This window comes from Phacochoerus africanus, chromosome 3 (assembly GCF_016906955.1).
Source record: "Phacochoerus africanus isolate WHEZ1 chromosome 3, ROS_Pafr_v1, whole genome shotgun sequence".
NCBI lineage: Eukaryota > Metazoa > Chordata > Mammalia > Artiodactyla > Suidae > Phacochoerus > Phacochoerus africanus.
In genome coordinates this window covers 40762428-40790422 of record NC_062546.1, presented here as the reverse complement: position 1 = coordinate 40790422, position 27995 = coordinate 40762428, and the positions used below count along the sequence as shown (strand labels likewise).

Below are 27995 nucleotides of genomic sequence, written 5' to 3'. Positions count from 1 at the left end.
CGCGTAGCTCTCCAAAGTCTTTGCCTTAGCCTCAGAGCATGCGCACGGCAAGTGCGCCAGCCAATTGCGTAGCCGCGGGAGATGCTGCAACTGACTCGGCTCCCGCTTTGGTGGCGGCTATCTCCAGCGGTGGGGGTCCCCGCGAAGAATCTCGGCCTCAGGAAGGTGGCCTCCGGCGTGTCTTCCCGGGGCAGCACCTCGCCCAGAGCCCTAAACATCTTTGATCGAGATTTGAAGAGGAAACAGAAGAACTGGGCGGCCCGACAGCCCGAGCCGATGAAGTTTGACTATCTGAAGGAGGAGGTGGGTTTGCGGGGTGACAAGGTGGGGTGGGAGTGAGGGGCGAGGATTGGCTTCGGATCTGGGAGCTTCGGCCAGGCTCCAACAGCCCCCTCCTCACCGTGTGACCTTGAGCAGCCGCCCTGCTTGTCTGGGCCTCTGTTGTAGTCAGGCTGGGGCCGGGCGCCTGTCTTTGTAAGTTGCTTTTCATTCATTCGTTACCCTCCGCAGGTAGTGGTTGAGATACACGTATGGCTAGGGCAAAGACAGACCGCTGCCCTCATGAGATTTCATTCTTGTAGGAGGCGAGATAGTGACCCCAAAATATAATTTCAGCCACAGAAGTAAGGCCAGATGATAAAATGAAGTGATAAAGTGACTTGGATGGTCTGGGAAGGCCACTCAAGCAGACGAAGTGAGGAGGAATTAACCATCTGGGATCTGGAGGGAGAAGCCTATAGGCAAAGGGAAAGACAAACCCGGAGCCCCTGAGGCTGAAAGGACCTTGTTGAGGCCTCCAGGGAAGCTCCTGTGGAAGGTCTGGGAGGGCCCAGGTTGTGAGGGCTTTAATGGGTAAGAACTTTGGATTTCTCCTCTGTCTGAACTTTCCATTCACTATGGCAATTTCTAATGACATGGAGCTATTGAGCACTTGAAATGTCCCTTTGACATGTGTGGTAGGTGTAAAAATACACTGGATTTCAGTGACTTAATATGAAAAAGAGATGTAAAATTTTTCATTAATATCTTTCTATACTGATTACATGTTGAAATTCTGATTTTGATGTATTGGGTTAAGTATGTTAAAATTAATTTCTTTACTCTTTTTAAAATGGCTACTAGAGGAGTTCCCATTGTGGCTCAGTGGTAACGAACCTGACTAGTATCCATGAGGGTGTGGGTTAGATCCCTGGCCTTGCTCAGTGGATTAAGGAAATGGCGTTGCTGTGGCTGTAGTGTAGGCTGGCAGCTACAGCTCCGATTTGACCCCTAGCCTGGGAACCTCCAAATGCCCCAAGTACGGCTCTAAAAAAAGAAAGAAAAGAAAGAAGGATAAAGGGAAGTATTTAATGTGTTGAAACATAAATAACATATAGATTTTTTAAATACTGGAAAAAGAATTACTTCTCTATTAAATCTACTCACTTTTACTTGTGTACATCTTTGCCTCTTGTAATCTGTCAGGTTGGAAGCCGGATTGCAGACCGTGTGTATGATATAACCAGGTAAGTGATGATTGTCGTAATAAAATATAGTCCCCTTTTGACTGGAGACTTGAGAAATTAAATGCTGAGAGCTTGATATCTGGCATGGTAGAATCTAGATGAATTTATTACCAGGATTAGTGATTTTAATCACTCTTAGGTTTCTCCTTTTTTAAAATGTCTGGGAGAGCAAGTGTTTTCTTCTTTGTTGCCTACAAAAAGAATGACAACTCAGCCTCTCTCCAAGACTGGATGACTATTCTACTTGGTTTGGTCAAAAACAGTTGCTTCAGAAATGGATATAAAGAATTGACGTGTGGAGTTCTCCTGTGTGCAGCGAGTTAAAGGATCCAGCATTGTCACTGCAGCAGCTTGGGTGTTTGCTGTGGCACAGATTCAGTCCTGGGCCCAGGAACTTCCACATGCCCTGAGTGTGGGGAAAAAAAAAAAAAAAATTGACAGCTAAATTTTAAGATATACTAAATATAGCTTTAAAAGTTTAAAATTAATAACAGGATCTTTTATCTAAGTCAAAACAGTCTCTCTAGATTTGTTCTCCAATAAAGTTATATGAGACTTTGGCATTTTATCATAGGCATTATAAATAGCAATAATGGTCTTGTAACAATTACATAGAGGCAGATTTGAGAAAAGAACACATCCATCAAGTATTAACTTTTTTGGAGTTTCCTGGGGTCTAGAAGTTAGGGATCCAGCTTTGTCACTGTTGTGTCTTGGGTCACTGCTGTGTTGTTACAACTTCAATCCCTGGCCCAGGAATTTCTACATGCCACGGGCATAACCAAAAGAAAAAAAATAACTTCTTTCATTCTTTATCTGGGTGTGTCATCAAATGAAAATACTCTCACTAAATCTTTTCTTCCATCCATGTCATGGAGCAGCCTTAAGGACAGCCACTTGGTTGTGAGGTCCTGTGAATGGCCAGGCCAGACACTTGTTCTGTGTGGTGTGTTCTCTGATAGATACACCTTGTGAGGCAAAGCATCAAAGGCAGATGATAGAATTTTTTGGAAATGTATGTTCACTAAAATTAGTGAATTAGAATGAATTAGAACAATTACCTTTTGGAGTTCCTGCTGTTGTGGAACCTGGCATTGTCTCTGTAGCAGGTTAAGGACCTGGCATTGTCTCTGTAGCAGCTTGGGTTGTTGCTGAGGTGCAGATTTGATCCCCGGTACAGTGGGTTAAGGATCCAACATTGCCGCAGCTGTGGTATAGGTCACAGTTGCAGCTCAGATTTGATCCCTGGCACAGGAACTTCTATATGCTGCGGGTATGGGGCTGCCCCCCAAAAAAGAAAAAAGGAAATTAGCTTTTAATAATTATTTTATAGACTGTGTTATCATAGACAAAGCATAACTTCTGTGTCTGTTTTTCAGAGATTTCCCCCTTGCTTTGGATGTTGGTTGTGGAAGAGGTTACATAGCACAACATTTAAATAAGGTATATTTGTTCAATGATGTAATGTACTTTGAGAAATAAAGTTGGCTAATTTTAAGGAAAGGTGTTCCTAATCAGTTTATATCATATTTAGATTTTGTTTATATCAGATTGGCTAGTTTGGTTGTTTTTTCTTTTTTTGTCTTTTGTCCTTTTTAGGGCCACACCCGAGGCATATGGCTGTTCCCAGGCTAGGGGTCTAATCGGAGCTGTAGCCACCAGCCTACGCCAGAGCCACAGCAACACAAGATCCGAGCCACATCTTCGACCTACACCACAGCTCATGGCAGCGCCAGATCCTTAACCCACTGAGTGAGGCCAGGGATTGAACCCGCAACCTCATGGCTCCTAGTTGGATTCATTTCTGCTGCATCACAACTGGAACTCCGTTTTTGTTTTTGTTTTTTTTAAGTGATAGAACCAATGGTTATTTTGTGTCCACCCTTAAGTATTTTTTCTTCAATGATGTTTTTCTTTGAATCCATTTTATACAGTGTCCCTACTGATATTCAAGTCTATATATGACACTTTGCCCTTTATTCCCACCATGTTCAAACATTTTTGATAATTCACAATGAAAAACCCTATTGACATTTATTTGGAAAATGTAATTAAGCAATTTCTGTGTGATTAAATAAAGTAGTCTTTATGAATGTTTATTTTACTTTTTACTTTTTTATTTTTATTTATTTATTTTTTTGTCTTTTTTAGGGCTGCACCTGCGGCATATGGAGGTTCCCAGGCTAGGGGTCTAATCGAAGCTACAGCTGCCAGCTTACACCACAGCCAAAGCAACGCCGGATCCTTAACCTACTGAGTGAGGCTAGGGATCAAACCCTCAACCTCATGGTTCCTAGTCAGATTCTTTTCTGCTGCACCAGGACGGGAACTCCTCATTTTATTTTTTGTCTTATGATTCAGACCAAAAACCATTAATTTATTATTTTAGCCTTTCTATATAGGACACTGTTCTGGACACAGATTAAAGTAGGATTTTTGTATGAAGTCTACTTAGGAAAAACATACACTAGGGCTGGGCTGGGGAGAGGGGCATATGTGAGCCTCTCAAAACACTACTGATAATAGCAAATGCCAGGGAAATGGTATAGTCATTAAACTGCAACAGGAGTCAAGGGAAAGGAAAAATCAGTGGAAATTCATTTAGTTAAAAGCTTCTGAAAGGGCACAGAATCCAACCTGGGATTTGAAAGAATCTGGATTGGTGTCTCATATAAGTCAGAAAGAGAAAGACAAATACCATATGATGTCACTGATATATAGAATCTAAAATATGGCACAAATGAACCTGTGTATAAAACAGAAACAGACTCACAGACAAAGAGAACAGATTTATGATTGCCAAGAGAGAGGGAAGAGAGAGTGGTATGGACTGGGAGTTTGGGGTTAGTAGATACAAACTATTACATTTAGAATGGATAAGCTGGATTAGCAATGAGATCCTGCTATGTAGCACTGAGAACTATGTCTAGTCACTTATGATGGAGCATGACAATGGGAGAAAAAAGAATGTATACATGTATGTGTAACTGGGTCACCATGCTGTACAGTAGGAAAAAAAATTGTATTGGGAAAAATACCAATTAAAAAAAATAGATTGGATAGGCAATGAGGTCCTACTATATAGCATAGGGAACTATATTCAGTCTCTTGGGATAGACATGATGGAAGATAATATAAGAAAAGGAATGTATACATATGTATGACTGGGTCACTTTGCTGTGTAGCAGAAACTGGGACAACATTGTAAATCAAATTTAATTAAAAAATAGAATTAAAAAGAAAGCCGTAGGGTGTGTTACAGTGATGGTTAAGGAAGATGAATTGGGGGATGGTATGCAGAAGGGATTGAAGAAAGTAGAGGAGAGAGAAACAGACCAATCAGAGGGCTGTGGTCAAAGTAAGTGCAGGCAGGAGAGAGAAAGGCCTGCCACCCATGTGGAGGGAGCAGGGTATAAAGGAAGGGATGTGTGAGGGGACCTAGCAGAATCCATAGGCCTTGAGGGAATAGGTAAGCTCTCTGGGGCCAAAATATAGAAAGGAACCTTCCACAACTGTGCTTAGGGGTGGGAAAATGAGAAGGAGTCAACAAAGATGCTAGGCATAGTAATTAAGGTTGAAAGTATCTTCATAAGGTATTTGATTATAAGAAGCAGAAATCCTCTGAAGCCAGTTTAAATAATAGGACATTTATTACTCAGAGGCTCTTGTGTCACTCACGGATCCAGAAGCATAGTCAGGCCTCACAGGGATGGAGACATTGAAACATCAGAGTGAAGGTCCTGTTCACATGCTTTCTGGGATTACACAGATGCTGCACAGCTGCCTTCTCCCCCCCGCCCCACCCCCCGAAAACTATCCCTGTGTTTGTCAGTGCATGAAGTCCCATCGGTGTGCTGAAGCCACCACCTGCCAACTCATGAGCGCTGGCTGCTAGCATCTCTTCCCAACTCTGTGTTAAATGACATCATTTCGATAGCTGAAAATCAGCTGCGATGGGAGTTTACACTATGGAAGTTGGCAGATGCTACAAAGCTGTCCCCCACCAAGAGCCAGCTAGTTAACATTTGCCAGCACCTCACCCCAAAGTCCGCATGCTCCTCCAACTCTGGGAACTGGACCTGCCTCCAAGTCTCTCAGTTGAAATTTTCAGGTGAGAGATAGGGATAAAAGTGTGACTCACCTAATTTTCGCCCCTCACTGATGTGTTGGAGCTGGCTCATGAAAGCCATTTGTGCACATCTCTTTCCAGCTCTCCACTGAACAACATGTTGGTTCTGTGAAACCAACCATTGTTGGAGCAGTTAGTTACACTGTGGAAATCGGCAAACACTACAGCGCAGGGCACTTTTTTTTTTTTTTGAGAGCCTGTAGTTAAACATTTACCTGTATGACAATTGCCCTCAGGTCATCAGCAGTGGCCAGATAATGTAGGCTAACCTTCCCAAATTATGGACAGAGATGTTCTTTATGAAGGGGATGTGGGTGAAGTGGAGAGGATCGACATTTCTAACAATGAAGGGGGCCAGAGTAGAAAGTCTTGAAGAAGTTTCCAAGAGACCATCAATAGTGTTGAGCTTCAGAGAGGTCAAGTGAAGTTGGACTGAGAGCAGTGAGAGCAGACAGACACTTGTAGTTGGTGAATAGGTTATGAGTGATCTTTATGAAAAATGTTGGTAGAGCAGAGTGAGAATGGAAATAGATTACCCAGAATTAAGGGGAAGGACAGTGAGGAGTAGAGTTGTGGATTTCAAACAAAACAACCAGAAGGTGGTTAGAGGTGAGATTTTTTCAAGATTGGCAGGCTTATTATGCCTTTTGTAAGGTGAGGAAAAGAGACACAGAAGGGAGATTTGAAGATGGTGATAGAAGGAGCAGGATCCTGGAGAAACGAGAGCACAATGGAAAGTGGTAATCTGGAAAGGAATGTCATGGTTTCCTCCCCTTTTAGAAGGAAGAAAGGGTAGTTGAAACAGGGAAAATGAAACTACTTAGCACCCTCCCCCAGACACACACACAGTATCTTTGTTTGTTAGGTCTTTCTTTACTCTTTGTAAACTCTTTGAACAATTAAAAGGCAGGAAAACCATTCCAGATCTTGTGTGGCACAGAATGGGGACCAGCTCTCAGATTATTATGCCATGGAAAAGTTAACACATAAGCTTTAACCATTGGAGTAAATTAATGATGCTGATTATTCACATCTGTGTTCTTTATTTTATTAAATATTATTAAATGTATTATGTATAGGGTTGGCTGTATTTATTTCTATGTAACTTAATAAGTGTTACTAAAGATATTTTTGTACCATACTGATTATATGTGGAAAAATACCCTTACAAAGCTGAAAGTTAATCTATAATTAACACTTCTTCCTTTAGCAATTTCGACAGTTGTTTTGTTATTGAGTTTTTTTGTTTGTTTGTTTTTATATTATCTGATCAACGTTATATCATTGCAGGAAACCGTTGGAAAGTTTTTTCAAACAGACATTGCAGAACATGCTTTGGTAAGTAGCTTTTAATACTATTGGGTTCCGATCTCCTGATTTGGCTTTTAGTTCTGTCTTTCTTTATTTTTATTTCCCTCAGAATGAAATTTGTTTTTTTTTTTCTGATTATAAGTATAACCCACATAAAGAAGAATTAAACAATACAGGAACTATAAAGGGAAAGGAAATATCACCCCCAGTTCTACCACTCAGAGGCAGTCACTGGTAACATTTTGGTCTCTACCTTTGTGAACATATAACTGTCTCCCCAACGTAGTTTTATACAAATGGTATTATGCTAACATGCCATATTTTTCACAGAATACCATTCTTTTATATTAATGATACACACACCTCTATTATATGTGGATGAGAATATTCTATATGTGGATATGAATATTCTGGTTTATTTAGCTAAATTTCTATTGAGGAACAATATATTTCTGGTTTCTCAATAACCAGCACCGTGATGAACATCCTTATAGAAAACAACTTTGGAGTTCCCCTCGTGGCGCAGTGGAAATGAAATCTGGAAATGAATCCGACTAGGAACCAAGGTTGCGGGTTTGATCCCTGGCCTCACTCAGTGGGTTAAGGATCCGGCGTTGCTGTGAGCTGTGGTGTCGGCCACAAATGCGGCTTGGATCTGGCATTGCTGTGCTGTGACGTAGACTGGCAGCAACAGCTCTGATTAGACTCCTTGCCTGGGAACCTCCATGTGCTGAGGGTGCAGCCCTAAAAGGACAAAAGACAAAAAAAAAAAAAGAAAGAAAGCAACTTCTTGTGTTTGATTTATTTTTCTCCCTGGGAATAAATTCCTAATAGTGGAATCAATGAATGGATTAATTGATGTTCATCTTTAAATTTTCAATATACATCTCCAGACTGCCCTCAGATTGAACAAAATATGAAATAAAAGCACTTTCTTTTTTCTTTAACACTAGGCCTGTTATTTTATCTTTGTCAATCTAATAGGCAGAAAGTAGATTTAATCATTTTTATTTGCATTTGAATATCAAATAGCTGTTGATAGGTTTTGGCTATTGGTGTTTTTTATTTAATTAATTAATTAATTTATTTATTTTGCTTTTATAGGGCCACACCTGAGGCATGTGGAAGTTCCCAGGCTAGGGACTGAATCTGAGCTACAGCTGCCAGTCTATGCCACAGCCATAGCCATGCAGGATCCAAGACATGTCTGCAACCTATACCACAGCTCACGGCAATACTAGATCCCTAACCACGGAGTAAGGCCAGGGATCAGACTCACAGCCTCATGGATATTGGTCAGGCTTATTATATTACTGCTGAGCCACAATGGGAACTTCCGGCTACTGGTATTTTTTAATCTGTGAATTTTGTAAATAATTTTGCCTGTACTTTGATCCTTTATCTACTTTACCCTTGGAGTGTTTTTGTTCTAGGTGGTTTGGAGGAACTTGTTTTTTTAGGGATATTGATTTTTTTCCACGTATTTTGTAAATATTTTCCCAAATGTGTTGTTTACATTGTTTTTGCTTTTTAGAAATTTTGATTAGGTTATCATAAAGTATATCATCTTTCCCTTTATAGTTTCTGGGTTTTGAGTCATGTTTTATTAAGCATTTTCATCTAAGCATAAAAGTGTTCATCTACATTTTCATTTAGTTCTTTTATGGCTTCAGTTATTCCACTGAAATTTTAGCTTTCTGAGGTTTATTTCAGTATATTGTGGATATCCTGTTTATGTTTTTCCAATTAGTTGGCTGTTTGGTCCAGCTGGTCTTAGTGTCATTTAAGAAATATTTTCTTAGTGCTTTCTCTGTGGCTCCTTTTTAAATTTTCATATTTTTTATTTTTTGGAAGGACTAGGAACTGCCAAGTAAATATAACATTGATCTAAGTTTAACAAACAATGATTGTGTTAATTAAGATGTTATATAAATGTTTCTGAATTTTTATTTTTTAACCTTTAGAAAAATACCTTAGAAATGGAAATTCCTACTGTCAGTGTTTTAGCTGATGAAGAGTTTCTTCCCTTCAGAGAAAATACATTTGATCTAGTGGTTAGCAGTTTAAGGTTGGTAATATGTTTGTACTTTTAAAATATATGTTAAAAATAGACAAGTTGTATTTTAAAGTTTTAATATTATAAGGTAAATAAAATAGATAATGGAGTAAATTCTTTTTTTTTTTCTCTTTTGGCCATGCCCACCGCATGTGGAAGCTCCCAGGTCAGGGATCAAACTACAGCAGCCACTCAAGCTTCTGCAGTGAAAACACTGGATTCTTAACCCACTGTGCCACAAGAGAACTCCGAGAATAAATTAAATTCTTTTTTAAAAATTTTGTTTATTTTTTATTTATTTATTTTTTTTAGGGCTATACCTGCACATATGGAGGTTAACAGGCTAGGGATTGAATTGGAGCTAGAGCTGCCAGCATACACCACAGCCACAGCAACACAGGATCTGAGCCAAGTCTGCGACCTACACTACAGCTCATGGCAACGCCAGATCCTTAACCCACTGCACGAGGCCAGGGATTGAACCCGAAACCTCATGGTTCCTAGTTGGATTTGTTTCTGCTGCGCCACAATGGGATCTCCTAGAACAAATTCTTAATAACTTTTTTTTAAAGTCACAAACCAGGAGTTCCCATTGTGGCTCAGCAGGTTACAAACCTGTAGTATCCATGAGGATGCGTATTCAATCCTTTGGCCTTGCTCAGTGGGTTAATCCAGCCTTGCTGTAAACTATGTTGTAGGTCGCAGATATGGCTCGGATCTGGTGTTGCTGTGGCTGTGGCATAGGCTGGCAGCTACAGCTCTGATTTGACCCCTAGCCTGGCAACTTCCATATGCCACAGATGTAGCCCTAAAAAAGCAAAAAAGAAATGTCACAAACCAGTTTTCTTGGTTTATAAGCTATAAGTTTTCTCTGGTAAAGAATTATGGATTGGGGGTTCCCACTGTGGCTCAGTGGTAACAAACCCGACTAGTATCCATGAAGTCACGGGTTCGATCCCTTGCCTTGCTCATTGGGTTAGGATCTACACTGCTGTGGCTATGGTATAGGCTGGAGCTGTAGCTCCAATTTGACCTTCAGCCTGGGAACTTCCATATACTGCAGGTGTGGCCCTAAAAGTAAAAGAAAAATAAATAAATATAAAAACAAAACAAAAAAAAGAATTATAGATTGTTTGCTCCTTAGCAGAGATAATATGCTATTGTACCTTAGCATTTTTTTTTCACCCAATTTTCTTCAGTTTGCTGAAGCTCATCTCTGATAGAAGAGTTTTTCTTCTGATGTAACTTAGTTCCATATTGATGGTGGCGGGAGTTTGAAGGAGCATATGCTTTGATATTCAAATGTTAGAGTACCTCTGTGTGCTCATTCTGACAACTAAAGAAAAGTTCGTATTTCCTTTAGCTTTAATTCTTCCACACTGAAATATAGTCAAGGTTACTTTTGGTTACTTTTTTCCCTTTGTGCTTCCTACTGTGTCCTTCCACATTTATTACACAAACATATATTAGAAATTTTCATTGAACGGATTATAATGTATAAGGCACTGAATGAGATGCTTTGGGGAATACAGAAATGAATTCAGACAGGGATCCTGTCCTCAAAGAACTCAGCGTTTAGTAGAGAAAATAAAATACTCTCTGAGGAGCTTTATTTTTCTTCTCTTATTATTATAGTCAGGTTTTCTCGCAGAGATTCAGCATGCTCAGTTCAGTCCTTTTGATGGCTGTTCTTGGGGTGACCTATCATCATGCTTTGCCTAAGACTTTACCAGTGTCGGTGCTGGAAGGCCTGTGTCCCAGAAAACCCATCAGTTCCAGGCAAACTGGGGGTTGGTCACCCTTGCTGTTTTCTCTAGTGAGTTTGCAATTTTTTCCCCTGCTTTTCGAAGTATGCTGAACAAACTTAGAAAAGTATTCAGATTCTATTGTGAAACGAAAAACATCATAGAGCCTTGGTCTAAGGGAAAGAGCCCTGGGCAGGGTATCAGAGCCCGAGTTTTCACTTTGGCTCATCTACTTACTCTTTTCAAGTAACTGCTATAATTCTGTTGCTTTCAGTTTCCTCATAAGTATGATAGAGTTTATAATGTGACCTTAATTTTTAAAGTATCAAATAATTGTTAGAAAGTTTTATGAAAGAGAGGTGTGAGCTTAAACACAGTGTGTCCTGGAGGTCAGCATGAGGATGCCAGCTCCTCTAGGAAAGGGTGACCATAATCTGCAGAGACTGATTCTTGTGGTCACTCCACACCATGCTCTAAGTGGTAAGTATTTAGAACTCTGGGTTTATTTATTTACCTTTTTTTGTGATCTGAAAAAATGTAGAATGTTATTTACCACAAAACCCACTGAGTTTTGTTTTTTTTTTTTCCTTTTGGTCTTTTTAGGGCTGCACCCAGGACGTATGGGGATTCCTAGGCTAGGAGTTGAATCGGAGCTGTAGCTGCTGGCCTATGCCACAGCCACAGCAACGCCAGATCCAAGCCATGTCTTCCACCTACATCATAGCTCATGGCAGTGCCGGATCCTTAACCCACAGGCCAGGGATCAAACCTGTGTCTTCATGGATACTTGTCAGATTTGTTTCCGCTGAGCCACGATGGGAACTCCCCCACTGAATTGTTTTTGATGAGTAATACTATTTGCTTTGGGAAAATTATAGATCTGCTGATGAAGTTTTTTTTTTTCTTCCACAAAAGTTGCACTTAGAATACTATATATCTCTAGTTTACTTGTTTACTATATATCTCTAGTTTACTTGTTTAATTGGTGAGCTTCCTTTAATATATCATCAGGTGCTTATTTTTACTACTTCAAATGAATTCTCACAATAGCACTATTTAAATGAAATGCCAGATAGGAATGACTCTTAACTTTATTTTTCACCCGGCTTACTTGCGATATTATTAATATTTAGTATATAATGTAGGTAAGGTTAAGGTGTACCACATGATGGTCCAATACATGTATATATTATAAAATGATTAATTATCTTTATTGTAAAATGTACACTTTTTTGTGGTTTATTATACTGGTGATATTTATACTAATTAGTAGTTCAAATTAAGCTAAAACAAGTATATGTTTTCATGTTTTAGTTTGCACTGGGTGAATGACCTTCCTAGAGCACTTGAACAGGTAGGAATCTTTTGTTGATTCTAATAGCCTGTTATTTTGTTTTTTATTAGCAACTTACAGATATTTCTCTTTTTACACATAAAGTTATATATGATTTCCGTTTTACATTTTTGACAGTTGGAAATGGAAGCAAATCAAAAATTTTTATCTTCTATAGGCCAGACACAGTTGGTACCCTTGGGTATATTGAGCAGTACATGAGTGACTCCCCAATCCCAGAGAATTCAAGAAATGTAATTATTGGAGTTCCCATCATGGCTTAGCAGTAACAAACCCAACTAGTATCCATGAGGACATGGGTTCAACCCCTGGCCTCGCTCCATGGGTTAAGGATCCAGTGTTACCATGACCTGCAGTGTAGGTCACAGACACTACTTGGACCTGTCGTTGCTATGGCTATGGCTCCGATTCGACCCCTAGCCTGGGAACATCCATATGCTGCAGGTGTGGCCCTAAAAAAGACGAAAAAGAAAAAGAAATTAATTATGGAGATGTTACTAAAATTTTCATAAATATTTAAAACTTGTGTAAATATTTAGTAAATATTTAAAAATTGTAGAAACTTGTACAATGTCTTGTCATACCATAGAACATTTTCTGTGCAGCTTTCTTCCTTAGTTGTCCAAAAATTTTTTGTAAGTAGGAACGTAGTCGTCCCTATTTTTACCTTCCCCAGGCTTCATACTTAGTGCTGATAAATATTTGTTGGTTGGTATTTATCAGCAAGCAAGTGAGAGGTGGGTAAAAGCATTATGTTCAGGGGAGGGAAGGAAGGAGATCACCATGGTTTGGAGTGGTCTAGGAAAGCTTCAAGAGGAAGGAATTTCTTGTATGGGGCCTCAAGGGGTAGGTCAGATTTGGAGTGGAAATGCATTCCAGGAAGGCAGAGTCCTGGGATAGATGGGAAATAGAAGAGACTTGGGAACAGGAAAGGACACAGGGGAAGCCTGTCAGGATTAGTATAGTGCTGGGACCAGATGTAGGAGGATTCAGGTGACAGATGAAGGAATTTACACTTTTTTCTTGGGGATTTTCTTTTTTTCTTTTTTCTTTTTACGGCCGCACCCATGGCATATGGAAGTTCCCAGGCTAGGAGTCAAATCGTAGCTGCAACTGCTGGCCCCTGCCACAGCCCCAGCATCACAGGATCTGAGCTTCTTCTTCAACCTACACCATAGCTCATGGCAATGCCAGATCCTTAACCCACTGAGCAAGGCCAGGGATAGAACCTGAATCCTCATGGATACTAGTTGGATACATTTCCCCTGCACCACAACAGGAACTCCTGCAGTTTTTTCTGAATGCAATTCAGAGCCACTGGAAAATTTTGAAGAGGAAAATGACATGATTAAAAAGCTGTTTGCCAATCACTGAGCTCTGTTTTTCGTATGTGTTAAATGACTCTACAAAAGAGCTTCATTTTGCTGATTAAGAAAACTGATGCCAGAGATTGGTTACGTTGAAGAGACTATTTCAGTGGTCTAGGCATGAGATAAACTAAACCTAGCTGGCAGTGGTAGGAGTTAAAAGGAAGAGGTATTTAGGACTCTGAAAAGTAAGAATAAACAGTTTGGTGGTAGAACTAAAGATCAAAGAGAGCCAGGCATCAATGCTTGCCATAAAGTTTTGGGTCTGGATGCCTGGAGTATGATTAGTAAAAGTAGGGGAAAGAACAGTAATGATCAGGTAAAGGGAAGAGAAAATTGTATTTAGCAGAAATATGGCAATTGGAAAGGGGGAGTTGATTAAGAATAAGTGTTATATGTGTGTTGGATGTGCTGGGGGCAGGTAGGAGGGGGTTGCCAAGAGAGCAGTGTCATGACACAGGCAGTTGAAGATGAGTTTAGAGTTCTGGGAAGCTTCCAGATTCAAGGTAGATATTAGAGTCCTCCTTGTGATGAGATAAGGAGAAGCTGCAGAGCACTGAGGACTAAATTTTAGGCCCTTGTTATATTAAAGTTTGGTGGCAAGACCAGGAAGAAACACTAAAGGAGCAGAAGGAAAGAAAGATTTTTTCCGTCGGTTTGCTTATATAATTACTTCCTAATATAGTAAATATAAATTCGAGATGGATACTTTAATTAAAAGAGCCTACTGTGATTTGGGTTCTGATTTACTTCACAGGCTAACCTGTCCTGTAATGTTCCTCATTGTTGACAATAGTGAAGAGTCAAAGCTTGTTACAGATGGTAGTCCTAAGAGTCATTGAGTAAACGTTTATGATCCTGGAATTCATTCTGGCTACTATTTTGCTTAAGTTATCTGTTAAAATTTGATTTTGTTTTAAGCCTGAAAAATAAGTCGCTTAGTTCTCCATATGTTACTAGATTAATTAATATGTTAAGATTAATATTTAACTAAAATGTTACTAAGTTAATATTGTGAATCATAATGGTTTCTCTGAATTAGCTTTGTGGGAATTCCCATTGTGGCTCTGTAGGTTACAAACTCAACTAGTATTCATGAAGATGTGGGTTTGAACCCCTGCCTTGCTCAGTGGGTTAAGGGTCCAGCCTTGCTCTGAGCTGAGGTGTAGGCTGGAGACACGGCTCAGTTCCTGCCTTGCTGTGGCCATGGTGTAGGCCAGCAGCTGTAGCTCTGATTCGACCCTTAGCCCAGGAACTTCCGTATGCCACAACTGTGGCCCTAAAAAGAAAAAAACAGTTAGCTTTTTCTGTATAACAAGCCACCTCAACTTTGTGGTTTAAAATAGTAATTTACTTAGCTCACATGTTCATTAGTTAGGAATTTGAGCTAGACCCAGGAAATTCTTCTGGGTCTGGCTTGCTTCACCATATGCCTGATTGCTGGTGGATCATCTTGGAGCTGTGGATGATGGCTTCAGCTGGGACGCCTGGCTGATCTCTGCTCCCCTCAGTTCTCATCCTTCACCAGGCTTGTTACAACATGGTAGCTGGACAGGGTCCTAGAAAGAGGATGGGAGCAGCAAAGCCATTGAGACCTCGGCTTGACACTGATACACTGTCACTTGCTCTGCATTCTTTTGGCCACAGCAAGTCACAAAGATCACCCAGATTCAAGAGGGGGAAACTAGGCTCCGTCTCTTACTGGGGGTTTACAAAGTGACACTTCAAAGGTCACAGAAACAGGGAGGATTGTGATTTTTTGCAATCTGCCACATTTAAAAATTTTTTCTTTCAGTATTTCTTATTATAAAAGTATAATTTGTCTACTAGAAAATTTGATGTATTTTATAGAGATTAACCCTATCAGTGATTGTTTATCTGCCTTTACAACAATATTATCCTGATATACCTTTCTTTTTTTTTCCTCTTTTTAGGGCCACAACCACAGTATATGGAAGTTCCCCGGCCAGGGGTTGTATCAGAGCTTCAGCTGCCAGTCTACACCACAGCAATGCAGGATTCAAGCTGTATCTGTGACCTACCCCACAACTCACAGCAACGCCAGATCTTTAACCCACTGAGCGGGGCCAGGGATTGAACCTACATCCTCATGGATACTAGTTGAGCTTGTTACTGCTGAGCCACAATGGGAAGCCCGGCAATGCCTTTCTGATGGTTGTTTAAGTGTTACTTATGAAATTATCAGGTTATTAATTTGACAAAGTAAAAAGGGTAATCATAAAATATTGACTTAGATACCTTATATTGATTCTTTTAACATTTCTCTATATATGAAATTTTGAATAGTTTTGTTGTCTTATATTTATTACAGATTCATTATGTTTTAAAACCAGATGGAGTATTTATTGGTGCAATGTTTGGAGGGGACACACTTTATGAGCTCCGGTGTTCCTTACAATTGGCAGAGACAGAACGGGAAGGAGGATTTTCCCCGCACGTCTCTCCTTTCACGGCTGTCAGTGACCTAGGACATCTGCTTGGGAGAGCTGGCTTTACTACACTGACTGTGGTAAGTATCAAGAGAATTGAGGAACCCACTACTTATGCAGTGAAGAAATCATCTTTTTATCTTGATTGGCAAAAGTAGGAATGTAAAATTTATAGTGTTTGTTACCCAAATAATTAAAAAAAAATGGATTTCAGTTAACAAGGATGCTATTTTCTAAGACCTGCTACTCCATCAGAATCTTTAAATCCAGAGTGAGGTGTATTAGGAGAGTTAGAGCATCCTGGGTGATGGGGCAGGGGGGTATATGTTTAGAGCAATACCTCTCCCACCAGCCCTCAAGTGAAGTGACACTGGATAAGGCAGAAATGAGAAAATGCATTCATGAGGCCCAGGGTTAGATCAAAGTTAGAGAAGGTAGGTTGGGGGCTGTACACCATCAGGGCTGGAGACGTCTGGAAAGAGGACTCGGAGACCATCAGGGATGAAGAAACAAGGTGTCAACACGGCACAGTGTGGTGCAGGGTGTTGGTGTCTAACAGTATAATGTGGGCCAATACCTTCCCCTTTACTAGCCAGGGGAATTCGGGGATTTACTTCACCTCTCTGAGCATTCTTATTTTTTTTTTTAAATGCAAATGTTACTTACTTCAGGTGGCTTTTAGGATTAAATACAAAGAATGTGAAGTACCTGGACCTTTGCAGTAAATGTTCAACAAATACTAGTTTCTATCCTTCTCCTCCCTCTACTCCCTCTACTTTCCAGGCCAGGGCTTCTAGCAGGGAGTCATCCAGAGAGACTGATTCTCCCCCCTTTGAAGCCCCTCTAGCAGCAAAGTCATTCTAGAAAATGTCATTTCTGCCTGTAGAGAATGGACTTGCCATGATTCTCTAAACCCCTCAGGCCTAGAAACATCTCTAAACCTGATTAGAAGAAATAAGAATTTCTTGATGAAGGTTTCTCATTTGCATAATTAAAGATGATAGGCTTAAAATTAAAATAACTTTTAAAAGTGATGTAGTGTGAATATATTTCATAAAGTCAATCATAAAGTCTTGTTGTATCCTTCCCTGTTTTGATAGAAAGCAAGGGCGTAGACCAGCAGGGCCTCCATGTTGGAAAGGGGCTTCCAGGGAAGGGAAGGGACAGGAGACTAGGAACTGACGACAACCCTCCCAATTTCACAGCTGTGTCTTCTATAAACTTTTAAATGGCTTGAGTCAGCAGAAACTACATTCTGAGATGTGGGCGCCTGGAAATGGGAAAGCTTTGCTTCCCATGAAGGTGCTGCTTTGTAATTAAAACAAACACTGTTAATACAGGCAGTTGTCCATTGAGGGATCACTGTATATTTTTAAATATATGTTTAATTATATAAGTAATACAGATGTATTTTGGTTATAAACATTACACTATAAAGTGACAGCCTGTCATTCTCTCTTAATCCCCCAAATCTTAGCTCTTTCTTGAGAGCAGCAGTTCTGAAAAGTTTGGTCTTAGGATCACTCTACAGTTAAAATCATTGAGAACCTTAAAGGGCTTTTGTTCATATGGGTTATATCTATCAATATTAACCATGTTAGAAATTAAAATGGAATTTTAGTATTTATTAATTTATTTAAAACTAACAATAATATACTTATTACATGTAAACATGAACACCCTTCTTTTTGTGAAAAAGAACTGTTTTCCAAAAGAAAAAAAAAAGTTGAGAAGAGAACAATGTCATTGCTTTACATTTTTACGCATTTCTTTAATGACATAATTAAAGAGCTAGATTTGCCTGTCTGCTTCTGCCTTCACATTTCTGGCAGTATCACATGTAAGGTAACTTCTGAAAAGTCCCATTGTGTCTCAATGAGAGAATGAGCGCTAAAGAAATCACATAACATCTCAGTATTACTATGAAAATAATGTAGAAGTTGTGGACCCTGAAGTGTCCTGGACACCCCAGAACTCTCCAAGTGACACTTTGAGAACTACTGCGCTGGAGATAACTATTATCAGTCTAGTGTTAGTGTTCCAGATTTCTTTTTACACAGGAAATACTTTACTGTATTATATATAGATACATATGTTTATGTCTCAATTTCTGAAACACTTTTTGCTCTTAACAGTATATTTTAGAGACTTCCTAATCATTACGGATGTTTTTGTCCCCCTTAACTTCTGCATATTCTTCCCTGGTATGACTGTACCATGGTTTTATTTAACTCTTTCCCTAATGACCGATGTTTAGGTTTATTCCAGGTTGTTTTTTGCCAATAGAAACAATGCTGAAGTGAATATCCTTCTCTTCTATTTTCATTTATTTATTCAATCTTACAATAAATACTTGTTGAGTACCTTCTATGTGCCAGGCACTTTTCTAGGTACTTGGAGATGGTAGTGAACAAAATGGACAGAAATCCCTGCCTGCCGATGGATCTACAGGGGGCCTTTCGGCAGATTTTAAAGAGCCCAGGAACATTGGACATGGTACACACACTTGGTTTTTGTTATTCATATGTGGAGGGACAGAGCCTGCTGTCCCTCTCTCAAGAGCTTATAAAAATAAGCTCTTGAGAGAGAAGTGCGACTGAAAATAGATCACAAACCACAGATTTAAAGCATTTATCTCTAATAGTTACTTTACTTAAGGAAAGAATATCTTTATAAGCATTGTCTCTCATGTTGCTATTAGAATCCAAAATGAAAAAAAGAGAGTCTCTGGGATTTTCTGCTAAAAAGTGTGGGAAGGGATGTAGGAGAGGAGTGACTTGGAGAGAGAGCTGTTCTGTGAAGCTTCCTGGGGTGATGTTGAAGAGTTTGCAGCCAGTCATACGGGTTAGTCAGCATTATTAGGGGACTGAAAGGTTGTTGCCCATTAGAAAAAAGGTGAGACTTCTAGTCTGAGTTATCAAAAGAAAGTTAAATTATGTTTAACCACACGAAGTTGTCTATGGTTGTAAAGTGGGTTGTGTGTTCTAGAAAGATTGCTACTAAAAATGTTTAACCTGACATAATAACCTTTCAAAGCCCACATTTCTGTTAATTGGATAATCTATTAATTCAGAATACCTTCCCCATATTATTCTCCAAAATTAAGGAGAATGACTCAATCATTAATAGAATACAAAAATATTGGTATATAGTCTTCTCTATAGTTTATAAAATTAGAGAGTTGCTAATTTAAATATAAATCTATATAGATTTGTTCCTTGAGACATGTGCATTTTCTGTAATGTGCTATATTAACATTGTATCCTAATTCATTGTCTAAAAATACCATGCAAAAAAAGCTTTTATATAATCAATTATATAGGTTGATGATGCGTACAACATTATATGTATTACTTTTATACTGTAGTAGATTTTTATTTTTAAAGTGAAATCAAGTTACATTAATATATAATTATGTTTACATTTATATGACCTCTTAGTGAATTATTTTTGGAGCTTTTTGGCATTCTAAATGAAGCTCATTTCCTTTTAGAATAGTTTCCAGACTAGTGTATTAGGAGAAAATTGAAGATATAATCTATCTTAATTTGAATAAGACCTTTAACAAGGCTATTGTGGGCTATTGTGATATTCTTTTGACTGAGAAGATGGTGCTTTTAGTTGGTTTTTCATTGAATTGTTTTTTCAAAGAATATTTTTTAATGGCTAGGTGTCAGCCTGGAAGGAATTTCGTTTTAATCTTAGAATAACTTTAAAAATAGTTTTCCAATGTTGAAAAATATATAGAAAAAAATTGACTATCCAGAGATGGTCTTATTAAAAAGTGCACATGCAACCTGATCCATGCATATGTTCAAAAAAAAAAAAGAGAGAGGAATGAAAAAAAACCCAAACACCCCACCTATATAGAGAGTAATAGAGTGGGTTGAAAATGAAATCTCCTCCTGACTTCTGACACCCCATTCCTCTCCACAAGGATGACCTTTGTTAACCCTTGTATAACCTTTCAGAACAATTTTCCCTCATAGACTGGAGTGCAGTTATATCACTTAAACGTACATATGCAATGATATATATACTCTTTTGCTTTTTTCTATGTGCTCTTTTTCCCTCCAGTCAATAACATCTGGGAGATCTTCCCCTACAAACATAAGTCTACTGCATTCTTTTTGACAGCTATAATATTTCATTGATTATATATACTTTATTTAACCTATTTTCTGTTAATGGACATTTAGGTTGTTTCCAGTTTGCTGTTTATTTTTCTAATACTCTTCCAAACAGTGCTTCAGTGCATTTTCTTTCACATAATCATCTTGGCACGTCTGCAAAATCAATTTCTAGTGGTGGAATTACTGAATCAAAGAATCTATGCATTTCAAACTTTGATAAAGGCAAATTACTCTCTGTAATTTACATGCCTCATTAACTGTATATTAATTTCTTGCTTATACTTTTTATGTAACTATAAGGTTAAAAAAACAGGTAATTGGTCTTTTTATTTTGCATTTCTTTAGAAATTAGAATGGATGCTTTTGATAAGCATTCTTTAGGGTTTTGTACTTTCTTCTGTGCAACATTAAAGTCTAAAATTGGGAGGTATACTTAACATTTTAGATAAAACTGCAACTCACAAAAAGATCTAGATACTTCAAAAGTGGTTAGTGTCATTAAGATGAAGTTTGAGATACTGCAGCAGTTTGATAGCAAGCTTGAAAAAAAACCTAAGTGTCCTATATATTCAGAGCTAGTTTCTGATATAGACAAACCCCTATATTTTAGCGGTTAACACAGAATTTTTATCACATATCAGCCATGCTGGTTGGGCAACTCATCTCCATCATGTAGTTGTGGCATCCAGCCCTTGTATCCTCTAAGGTCATCCCAGCAGCGATGGCCTGGGAAAGGCTCACCAGCTCATTATTACCTTGCCTCCACCACACTCTTATCTTGCCAGAAGAAATGTCTGGGGTTGTGAAGTGTCAAGGAGTACCTGGATGTTTGCGGGGCATCAGTGGTCTCTGCCACTGTACCAACATAAACTCCTGTATCAAACTTCAAAAAGAGTGGAGCGTCATCGCCCAGCTATTCACTTGAGAAATAAACTGTGTATGTGCCAGGCATGTACCCTCTCCTAAAGTAGCCATGCAGCATTGCTGCAGACCTGGGAGCAAAATGAAAGCATCTTAGGCATGACCCTGCATGGCTTGATTCTGGTGCCACATTTTGAGAGAGAGTGATTGATATTGACTGTGTACAGAAAAATGAAGTTAGAACATGTAAGGATCTATAAATTTTGCCTAGAAGCCTAGCCTCTCCCTTTAAAAAACTTATAGTGTTCTGGAAGAATTGTCAAAGACTTGAAGAAAAGGGTAATTGTTTGTAGAATGCAGAATAGACTTATTCTGTGTTATTCCCAAGGAGAGAATTAGAACCAGTTGATGAAGTTTTAGGAAGATTACTGTTAAAATGGTAGGCATTTATCCTGCAATTTGAAATCTTCCTAAATTAAGCATAAGCCCGATAAAGAATATTGTGAAGAAGATTCCTACTTACACTGAGAGATTGGTCTGAGGAATCTCTACATTCTATCTTCTAACCTGAACTTTTTGTCAAATATAAAATGAATATTCCTTTTTCTTTTTAAATAGGACACTGATGAAATTCAAGTTAACTATCCTGGGATGTTTGAATTGATGGAAGATTTACAAGGTAAGACTTTTTAGACTCTGAGGGTCCTATTTTGAGAGCCGACTATGGGGCTCAGTATCACTGATACACTGGATCAGGAGAGAGCAGACTGTCTTCATGGAGTTTAGGCAGCTTCCACAAAGATCAGTGTTAAAGACTAGAATTGCAGTAAGTACTGTGAAGTAGAGGTACTTAGTGCTTTGCCTGCCTGGCAGGACTTTGAAGGTGCATGTAAGGATGGTAGGACACCTCAGTGGCTTTCTTGTCTTTTTTTTTTTTTTTTTTCTTTTAGGGCCGCACTCATGACATTTGGAGGTTCGCAGGCTAGGGGTTGAATCAGAGCTGTAGCTGCCAGCCTACACCACAGTCATAGCCATGTGGGATCTAAGCCTCCTCTGCAACCTACACCACAGCTCACAGCAACACTGGATCCTTAACCCACTGAGCAGGGCCAGGGATTGAACCCACGTCCTCGTGAATACTTGGGTTCGTTAACCACTGAGCCACGATAGGAACTCCCTCAGTGACTTTCTTAGCAACCGTTGGCAGCTCAGATCCAGGCACAAGAAAACAGAAAGTTGGGTTAGTGAGCGTGATGTAGGTCACAGATATGGCTCAGATCTGGTGTGACTGTGGTGTAGGCCAGCAGCTGCAGCTCCAGTTCGACCCCTAGCCTGAAACTTCTATATGCTGCAGATGTGGCCCTAAAAAAGCAAAAAAAAAAAAAAAATTATGAGGTCTGATTTTTTTTTTTTTTTTTTGATTTTCCTTTTTTTGCTGTCCCCACAGCATGTGGTAGTTCCTGGGCCAGGAATCAAACCCACACCACAGCAATGACCTGAGCCACAGCAGTAACAACATCAGATCCTTAACCCGCTGTGCCACAAGAGAACTGCTAAGGTCTTGATTTTTTTTTTTTTAAATTACAAAAATGGCATAGACAGTTTTGATAAATGGGAGAAGCAGAAGATGTGTTCTCTGAAACCAAAATGCCAGTCACCTGGGGGAGCCTTAATCTGGATCCTGAAAAGTTATAAGATGATTTAAGGCCAAGTGAGTTATAAAAATAAATACCTCTTGTTTGTTTACAAGTTTGTAGTTTTTCATAAACATTGTTATACTTGCTTCTCTGGTAGCCCTCTGGTAATTATCTTATCCAGCCCAAAAGAGAACACTTGCCTGCTAAAGGCAGAATTAGGCACTAAACTCTTGCCATTTTGCCTCCTGCTCTACACTCTCTTCACTGACTCTCCTGCTTCTTGTACCTGCCCATTTGTAATAAAGTCCATTTTACTCATCGTCCAAACTCCTCTGAATACTGTGCTTCTATCAGCTTTACCAGGGGAAAGATATATAGTGAAAACTTACTCTTATAGTCACTCTTTACCCATTATAGTTTAATCAGCAATTGGCAGCCTTAGGTGGCAGGGGACCAATAATAAGTCACACAGCCCCTCCTGAGCTGCCCTGAGCACTTGGTTCCCCTGATCTAATCACAGGGACTGTTCATCCAAAGGCCTGAGAGAGAGTGGTGGTCTGATGATTTATCATTGAGACTCTACTGATAAACATATTTTTCATATACAGCATTTATATTTGTTCTCTGTAACAAATGCTGTGCTTATGATTCATTTCAAGAAAGAAAAGAGAGACTAGAAATTAGACCTATCAATTTGGGAAAGGGTACTGCCCACTGATGTAAAATTACAGAACTTATTCTCTTCTAGGTGCAGTTCTATAAGGTTTTCTAATACTCTGATTTTACAGATGAGCAAATTGAAACATCAAGAAGTCAAGACTCTTGTCCGTGGGCACACTTAATCTGGAGTTAGGATTTGAATCCAAAGTCTTATACTGCATATTTGATCTTTGTGCATTTTTTTCTCACTGAAGTTAGCACAGATGTTCAGTAAAATGCACTAATCTTAACTATACAGCTGCTTGTATTTTTAAGCACTATATAAACCACAGACTAGAACATTTCCAGCCTCAGGAGGTGGCCTCATCCATCTTTACAGTTGATAACCTTCCTCCCCCTTAGGATTTTAATTGGTCAGATATTTTGGGGACCTCTTGCCTAATATTACCTTTAAGAGGCTTTGCCAGGGCTTTCCTTATTTTTTACTGTAAAGCCTTTTATCCAAATTCTGTTTTAGTCTTTAAATATCTTTTATCCTTAAGAGGATTAAGAGGAGTTATCTAAAGATATAACTTGTAAAAGTGATGTTTAACAAACTTGATGTAAACATTAACTGGTTGATTTTATATTTGTTCACTTTCCACTTATTGAGCATCTATCATGTGCCAGTGACTGAGCCAGTGTTGGGAGTCACAGTCCCTGATCTTAGGGAGCTTATGCTTTAGTAGTGAAAGAGACACACAGGAATAGAGAGACATATGCTTTTAACTGTAAAATGAGATAATTCTTTTTTTTTTTTTTTTTTAAGTGCATGGAAGAATACAAGAGAAAAACCCCTCAATCTGCTTAGAGAATCAGAGATACTTTTGCAGTAGAGGCAGCACCTAAGCTGAAATGAGTTTGCTAGAAGAATGAAGGGGTGGGTGTACCTTTGGGCATGTGGGGCCTTGCATTCCAGGCCAAGCAAAAGGCCTGTGTAAAATGGAGACTCAAGAGGCTATGTCCTGCCTCACTTTGCTAAGTGAGACACTGTACAGTAACTCAGTATTGCTTGAATACGTTGAGTAGGAAGATGATGGGAAATGATGCAGGACAGTCCATCAGAGGCTTTTTAGACTTTATCAGGTTAGCCTTGCAGTGTCTTGGGAGAATTTCACACAGAGGAGGGACAATCAGATTGGTGTGTGAGAGCTCACCCACCAGCATTGTTTATGAGTCACATTCATGAGGAAGATAAGACTAGCTAGCATGGTTAGCCTTCTCCCTGTGTGAGGAGACTGAGGCACAGAGAAGTCACCTGCCCATGGTAATGTAGTTAGTTAGTAAGTGCTAGAGCCAGGAGTTAAGCCCAGTGTAGCAGCCTGACTCAGATCCTGAAACCTCAACCACTCTACCCTGAAAAGGTCAGAGGCAGGTGATAGGGGAAGAGAGTGGTCCAGGGGTGAATGCAGGAGGGGAGGAGCTTAGCAGACTTTCAGGTATGCTGCTTTGCAGATTGAAAGATGCTATTACTCTCACATTGGTTTTAAATTGTGTTATATTTTTTTTCTTGATGGTTGTAGCATTTCTCCTTTAAGCTGCCATTATTATTAATTCACAGAAAAAAGTGCAGAATATTGACCTAATTTTACAAAACAAGTTGTGTGTTAGCCAGTGAGTGCATGAAAAGTTTTGGAGGCTTTCACAGTAGTTTTAACTTATTTTTTGAGACAATATTCAGTATTGTTCCTAGTAAACCATAATTAATTAGATATTTTAAAATAAGCAGTTGAACTTAACCTTAAAAACACTATGAGAGTCTTAAACAGTTACCTGCTTCCCAGACTTTTGTTATCGCAAAGTCCAGAGTTGGTCAAAAGTCCCCAGATATGTATCCCACCATGATGCATTATGAAGTTTTATCATTCCATTTTGAAGCTGATACAAGTGAGTTTAATAGAGATTAAATGACTGTGCCCCAGGTTAGGTAAGGGCCAGAACTGGGATTATGATCCTGGGTCTAGACTTTGCACCATATCACACTGCTTCACCAAGGAGAAGGGAAGTTCTCCTGTGAGGGCAGCATGGGCTCCCCCCTAGCAGCCAGGTTACCGTGCTATATAGTATTGCCCTTGAATTTCTGTCCCAGAAAGAGCATTATGTCTGCTAATTGTATTAGTATATCCTAAGACCAGTTATTTAGAAGGCATTTTAGGATTTCTAGTGCATTAAGTATTAACATTAAAGCAATGAAACCTGTTTTCCACTGGCGTTGCCTCTCTCTAATGTGTGAGTCAGTCATGGCGCTGGAAGTTAAACAAATGAAAGCACCACGGCTGTCATCAGCAATGGCCCTTCCAATGCGCGTCCCACTTCACCTCCGGTCTCTGGATACAGTTGATACTCATTATGTGGGAGAATGTTTTTAAACTGGATTATGTAATGGGTCTAAAATGTTAGCACTGGAAGCCTTTAGAGATCATCCAGCCTGGCCACTTTGAGGACCCAGAGCAATTGATCTAAGGTCATGTATCTGCTTCAGGGCCATAAGAATAAAGTCCACCTTTCTCTTCATGGTGCTTCATTTGCTGGTTTGTATGTCTTTTGTTCTTCATGAATTGAGGCTATTGTACTCACAGGCTAATGGGACATTGCTTTTAGTATCAGAGCTTTGTTATTTTATGGACTAATAGGAACCTTTTAGGATTGGAGAGATTTACTTATTATAGCTAATTTGTTGATTGTTTTTAATAAGGCCATTGAAAACAGGAAATTTTTAAAAATTCTATTGAAATTAATTTATTATTAATTTTAAATAGAGTGTTATAAGTTAAAGACATTTTATGTAAACCTTAAGGTAACCACGGGTAAAAGTCTTGTTGGGAAATTATTAATTTTAAACTGCTAAAGAACACTGACATTAGGACGTTTATTGGTGTCTTGTGAAAGTAGAAAAACAAAACTAAGAAACTGATTTTTGACCAGTAGCCTATAGAGAATAAAGGTAGAGAATTTTTACTTTTTGAAATTCTTTTAATTTTGCAAAATAGTTTAAAATTTAGCCTTTCAAAGTAATTTTGACTGTATGCCTTTAAAAATAGTAAATATACAACACTAATTTTTAGTGAACAATAGAATAACATAATCCTAGCTTTTAGCTATCAACTTGAAGGAAAGAAATCTAAAATAAATTTTTTAAATGTTAAAGAAAAGTGCCCCTGAAGAGAATGCACATAATTGTTTCCAAATCTGGGATCAGTAAAATGTTAAAATCTGAAAACACATCATAGCTTTGGTATTACTTAATGAGTCTTCAAACCCTCTTCTGAGTTTCTCCTTCATACCTACATTTATGGCTTGGAAGGAGTAAGGTGTTGTCCCAATGTCCTGTCCTTCGAAGAGCAGCTAAAAGGGACATAAGATGTGGCATCAGTAGACTAAAGGCATTGCTTGAAGTTCCCATTGTGGCTCAGCAGGTTAAGAACCCAATATAGTGTCCATGAGGATGTGGGTTTAATCCCTGGCCTCACTCAGTGGGTTAAAGATCTGGCGTTGCCACAAGCTGCACCAAGGGGCTCGGATCTGGTGTTGCCGTGGCATAGGTCAGCAGCTACATCTCCAGTTTAACCCCTAGCCTGGAACTTCCACATGCAGCAGGTGTGGACTTTAAAAAAAAAAAAAAATTAAAAAGAAATACGAGCATTTACCAACTCCTGATGACTTACCTGGAAGGCTGGTCACCCTGCTTCTGCTCACCTGGCTAACCGTAGTCTATTTCTGCCAAGTAAAGCTGCTTTTGGAGCCTGCCTCCTGAAATTGGACTTGTCTTAGTACCCAGAAGCTTCAAGTACTTCTGCCTTAGACTCACTAGCTGTCATCTGAGAGCGAAATTAGATTGTTTTGGTTGTCTTACATGATTATTAGAGAAGGGGGATGACATAAGATTAAATCTGTGATATTGAGCTGCTCAGGGTATTTGCCATATTAAACTGCCTGTAGTGTGTTCTTAGGTATGGGTGAGAGTAACTGCGCTTGGAATAGAAAGGCCCTCCTGCACCGAGACACGATGCTGGCAGCTGCAGCAGTGTACGGAGGTAAGGGAGTAGACCTCTCTGCCCAGCCAGGCCCCACTGACCAGCTTGCCTGTCATCTTTATCCCCTGGAGTTGCAGTTTCCTTTCCTGTTAAGGCACCATCAGATTTCTTGTCCTTCCTTTCAAAATGCAGATCCTGTGGCTACATATCCTTTTTCCCAACTATTTTTCCTTTACTCCCTCTGTACTGTCAGCTTCTCAGTGCTGAGGATTTTTCACGTGAGATGTGCTCAGAATCCCATGAGTATTCTATTACTCATTTCTCTTTGGAGGTCGTGATTTTGTGGAGCAGATTTTTTCCCCCACTTGCAGTTTTTCAGACTCTAACCATTATTTGTCTTTATAGAAATGTACAGAAATGAGGATGGTTCCGTCCCTGCCACATATCAGATCTATTACATGATAGGATGGAAATACCATGATTCACAGGTAACATTATTAAGACAGATCAGTTTTCTTAGTGGGTTCATGTTTCCATTTACTTTTTATTGTTTATTTACTTAGGGTGGGGATTTTTTTTTTTTAATATAAGACAGCATTAAGGGGTTTAATTAGTACTATATATCTGTTTCTAATATCTTTCATCTTTATCATTACTTTCAGGCAAGACCAGCTGAAAGAGGTTCGGCAACTGTGTCATTTGGAGAGCTAGGAAAAATAAACGATCTTATGTCGCAGGGGAAAAAATCGCAATAAATATTTTATTTAATATTAA

At 39.1% G+C, this 27995-nt stretch overlaps 1 protein-coding gene across 7 annotated transcripts; it reads left to right on the top strand.

The window, feature by feature from the left end:
- The first annotated feature begins 38 nt into the window (after window positions 1-38).
- On the top strand, window positions 39-27995 carry NDUFAF5 (NADH:ubiquinone oxidoreductase complex assembly factor 5). 7 transcript variants are annotated; one of them, XM_047771657.1, is made up of 11 exons: window positions 39-303; window positions 1465-1505; window positions 2885-2948; window positions 6925-6972; window positions 8910-9013; window positions 12061-12100; window positions 15800-15997; window positions 21530-21590; window positions 27198-27281; window positions 27627-27709; window positions 27884-27995. In XM_047771657.1, exons 1-11 carry the CDS (start codon window positions 82-84, stop codon window positions 27974-27976), a joined length of 1038 nt encoding a protein of 345 aa, XP_047627613.1. In that variant the 5' UTR covers window positions 39-81; the 3' UTR covers window positions 27977-27995. The 7 variants fall into 7 exon arrangements, with proteins under 7 accessions (XP_047627613.1, XP_047627620.1, XP_047627614.1 ...); XM_047771664.1 differs by lacking the exon at window positions 8910-9013 and having other exon boundaries at window positions 2885-2959; window positions 6916-6972; XM_047771658.1 differs by lacking the exons at window positions 2885-2948; window positions 8910-9013.

What these genes read in the sequence shown, in the direction of transcription:
- NDUFAF5 (XM_047771657.1), top strand. Translation starts at nt 82, where the DNA reads ATGCTGCAACTGACTCGGCTCCCGCTTTGGTGGCGGCTATCTCCAGCG. An exon ending in CTAGTGGTTAGCAGTTTAAG is followed by an intron (nt 9,014 to 12,060) that starts GTTGGTAATATG and finishes TTCATGTTTTAG; the next exon opens with TTTGCACTGGGTGAATGACC. An exon ending in AGCTGCAGCAGTGTACGGAG is followed by an intron (nt 27,282 to 27,626) that starts GTAAGGGAGTAG and finishes TTGTCTTTATAG; the next exon opens with AAATGTACAGAAATGAGGAT.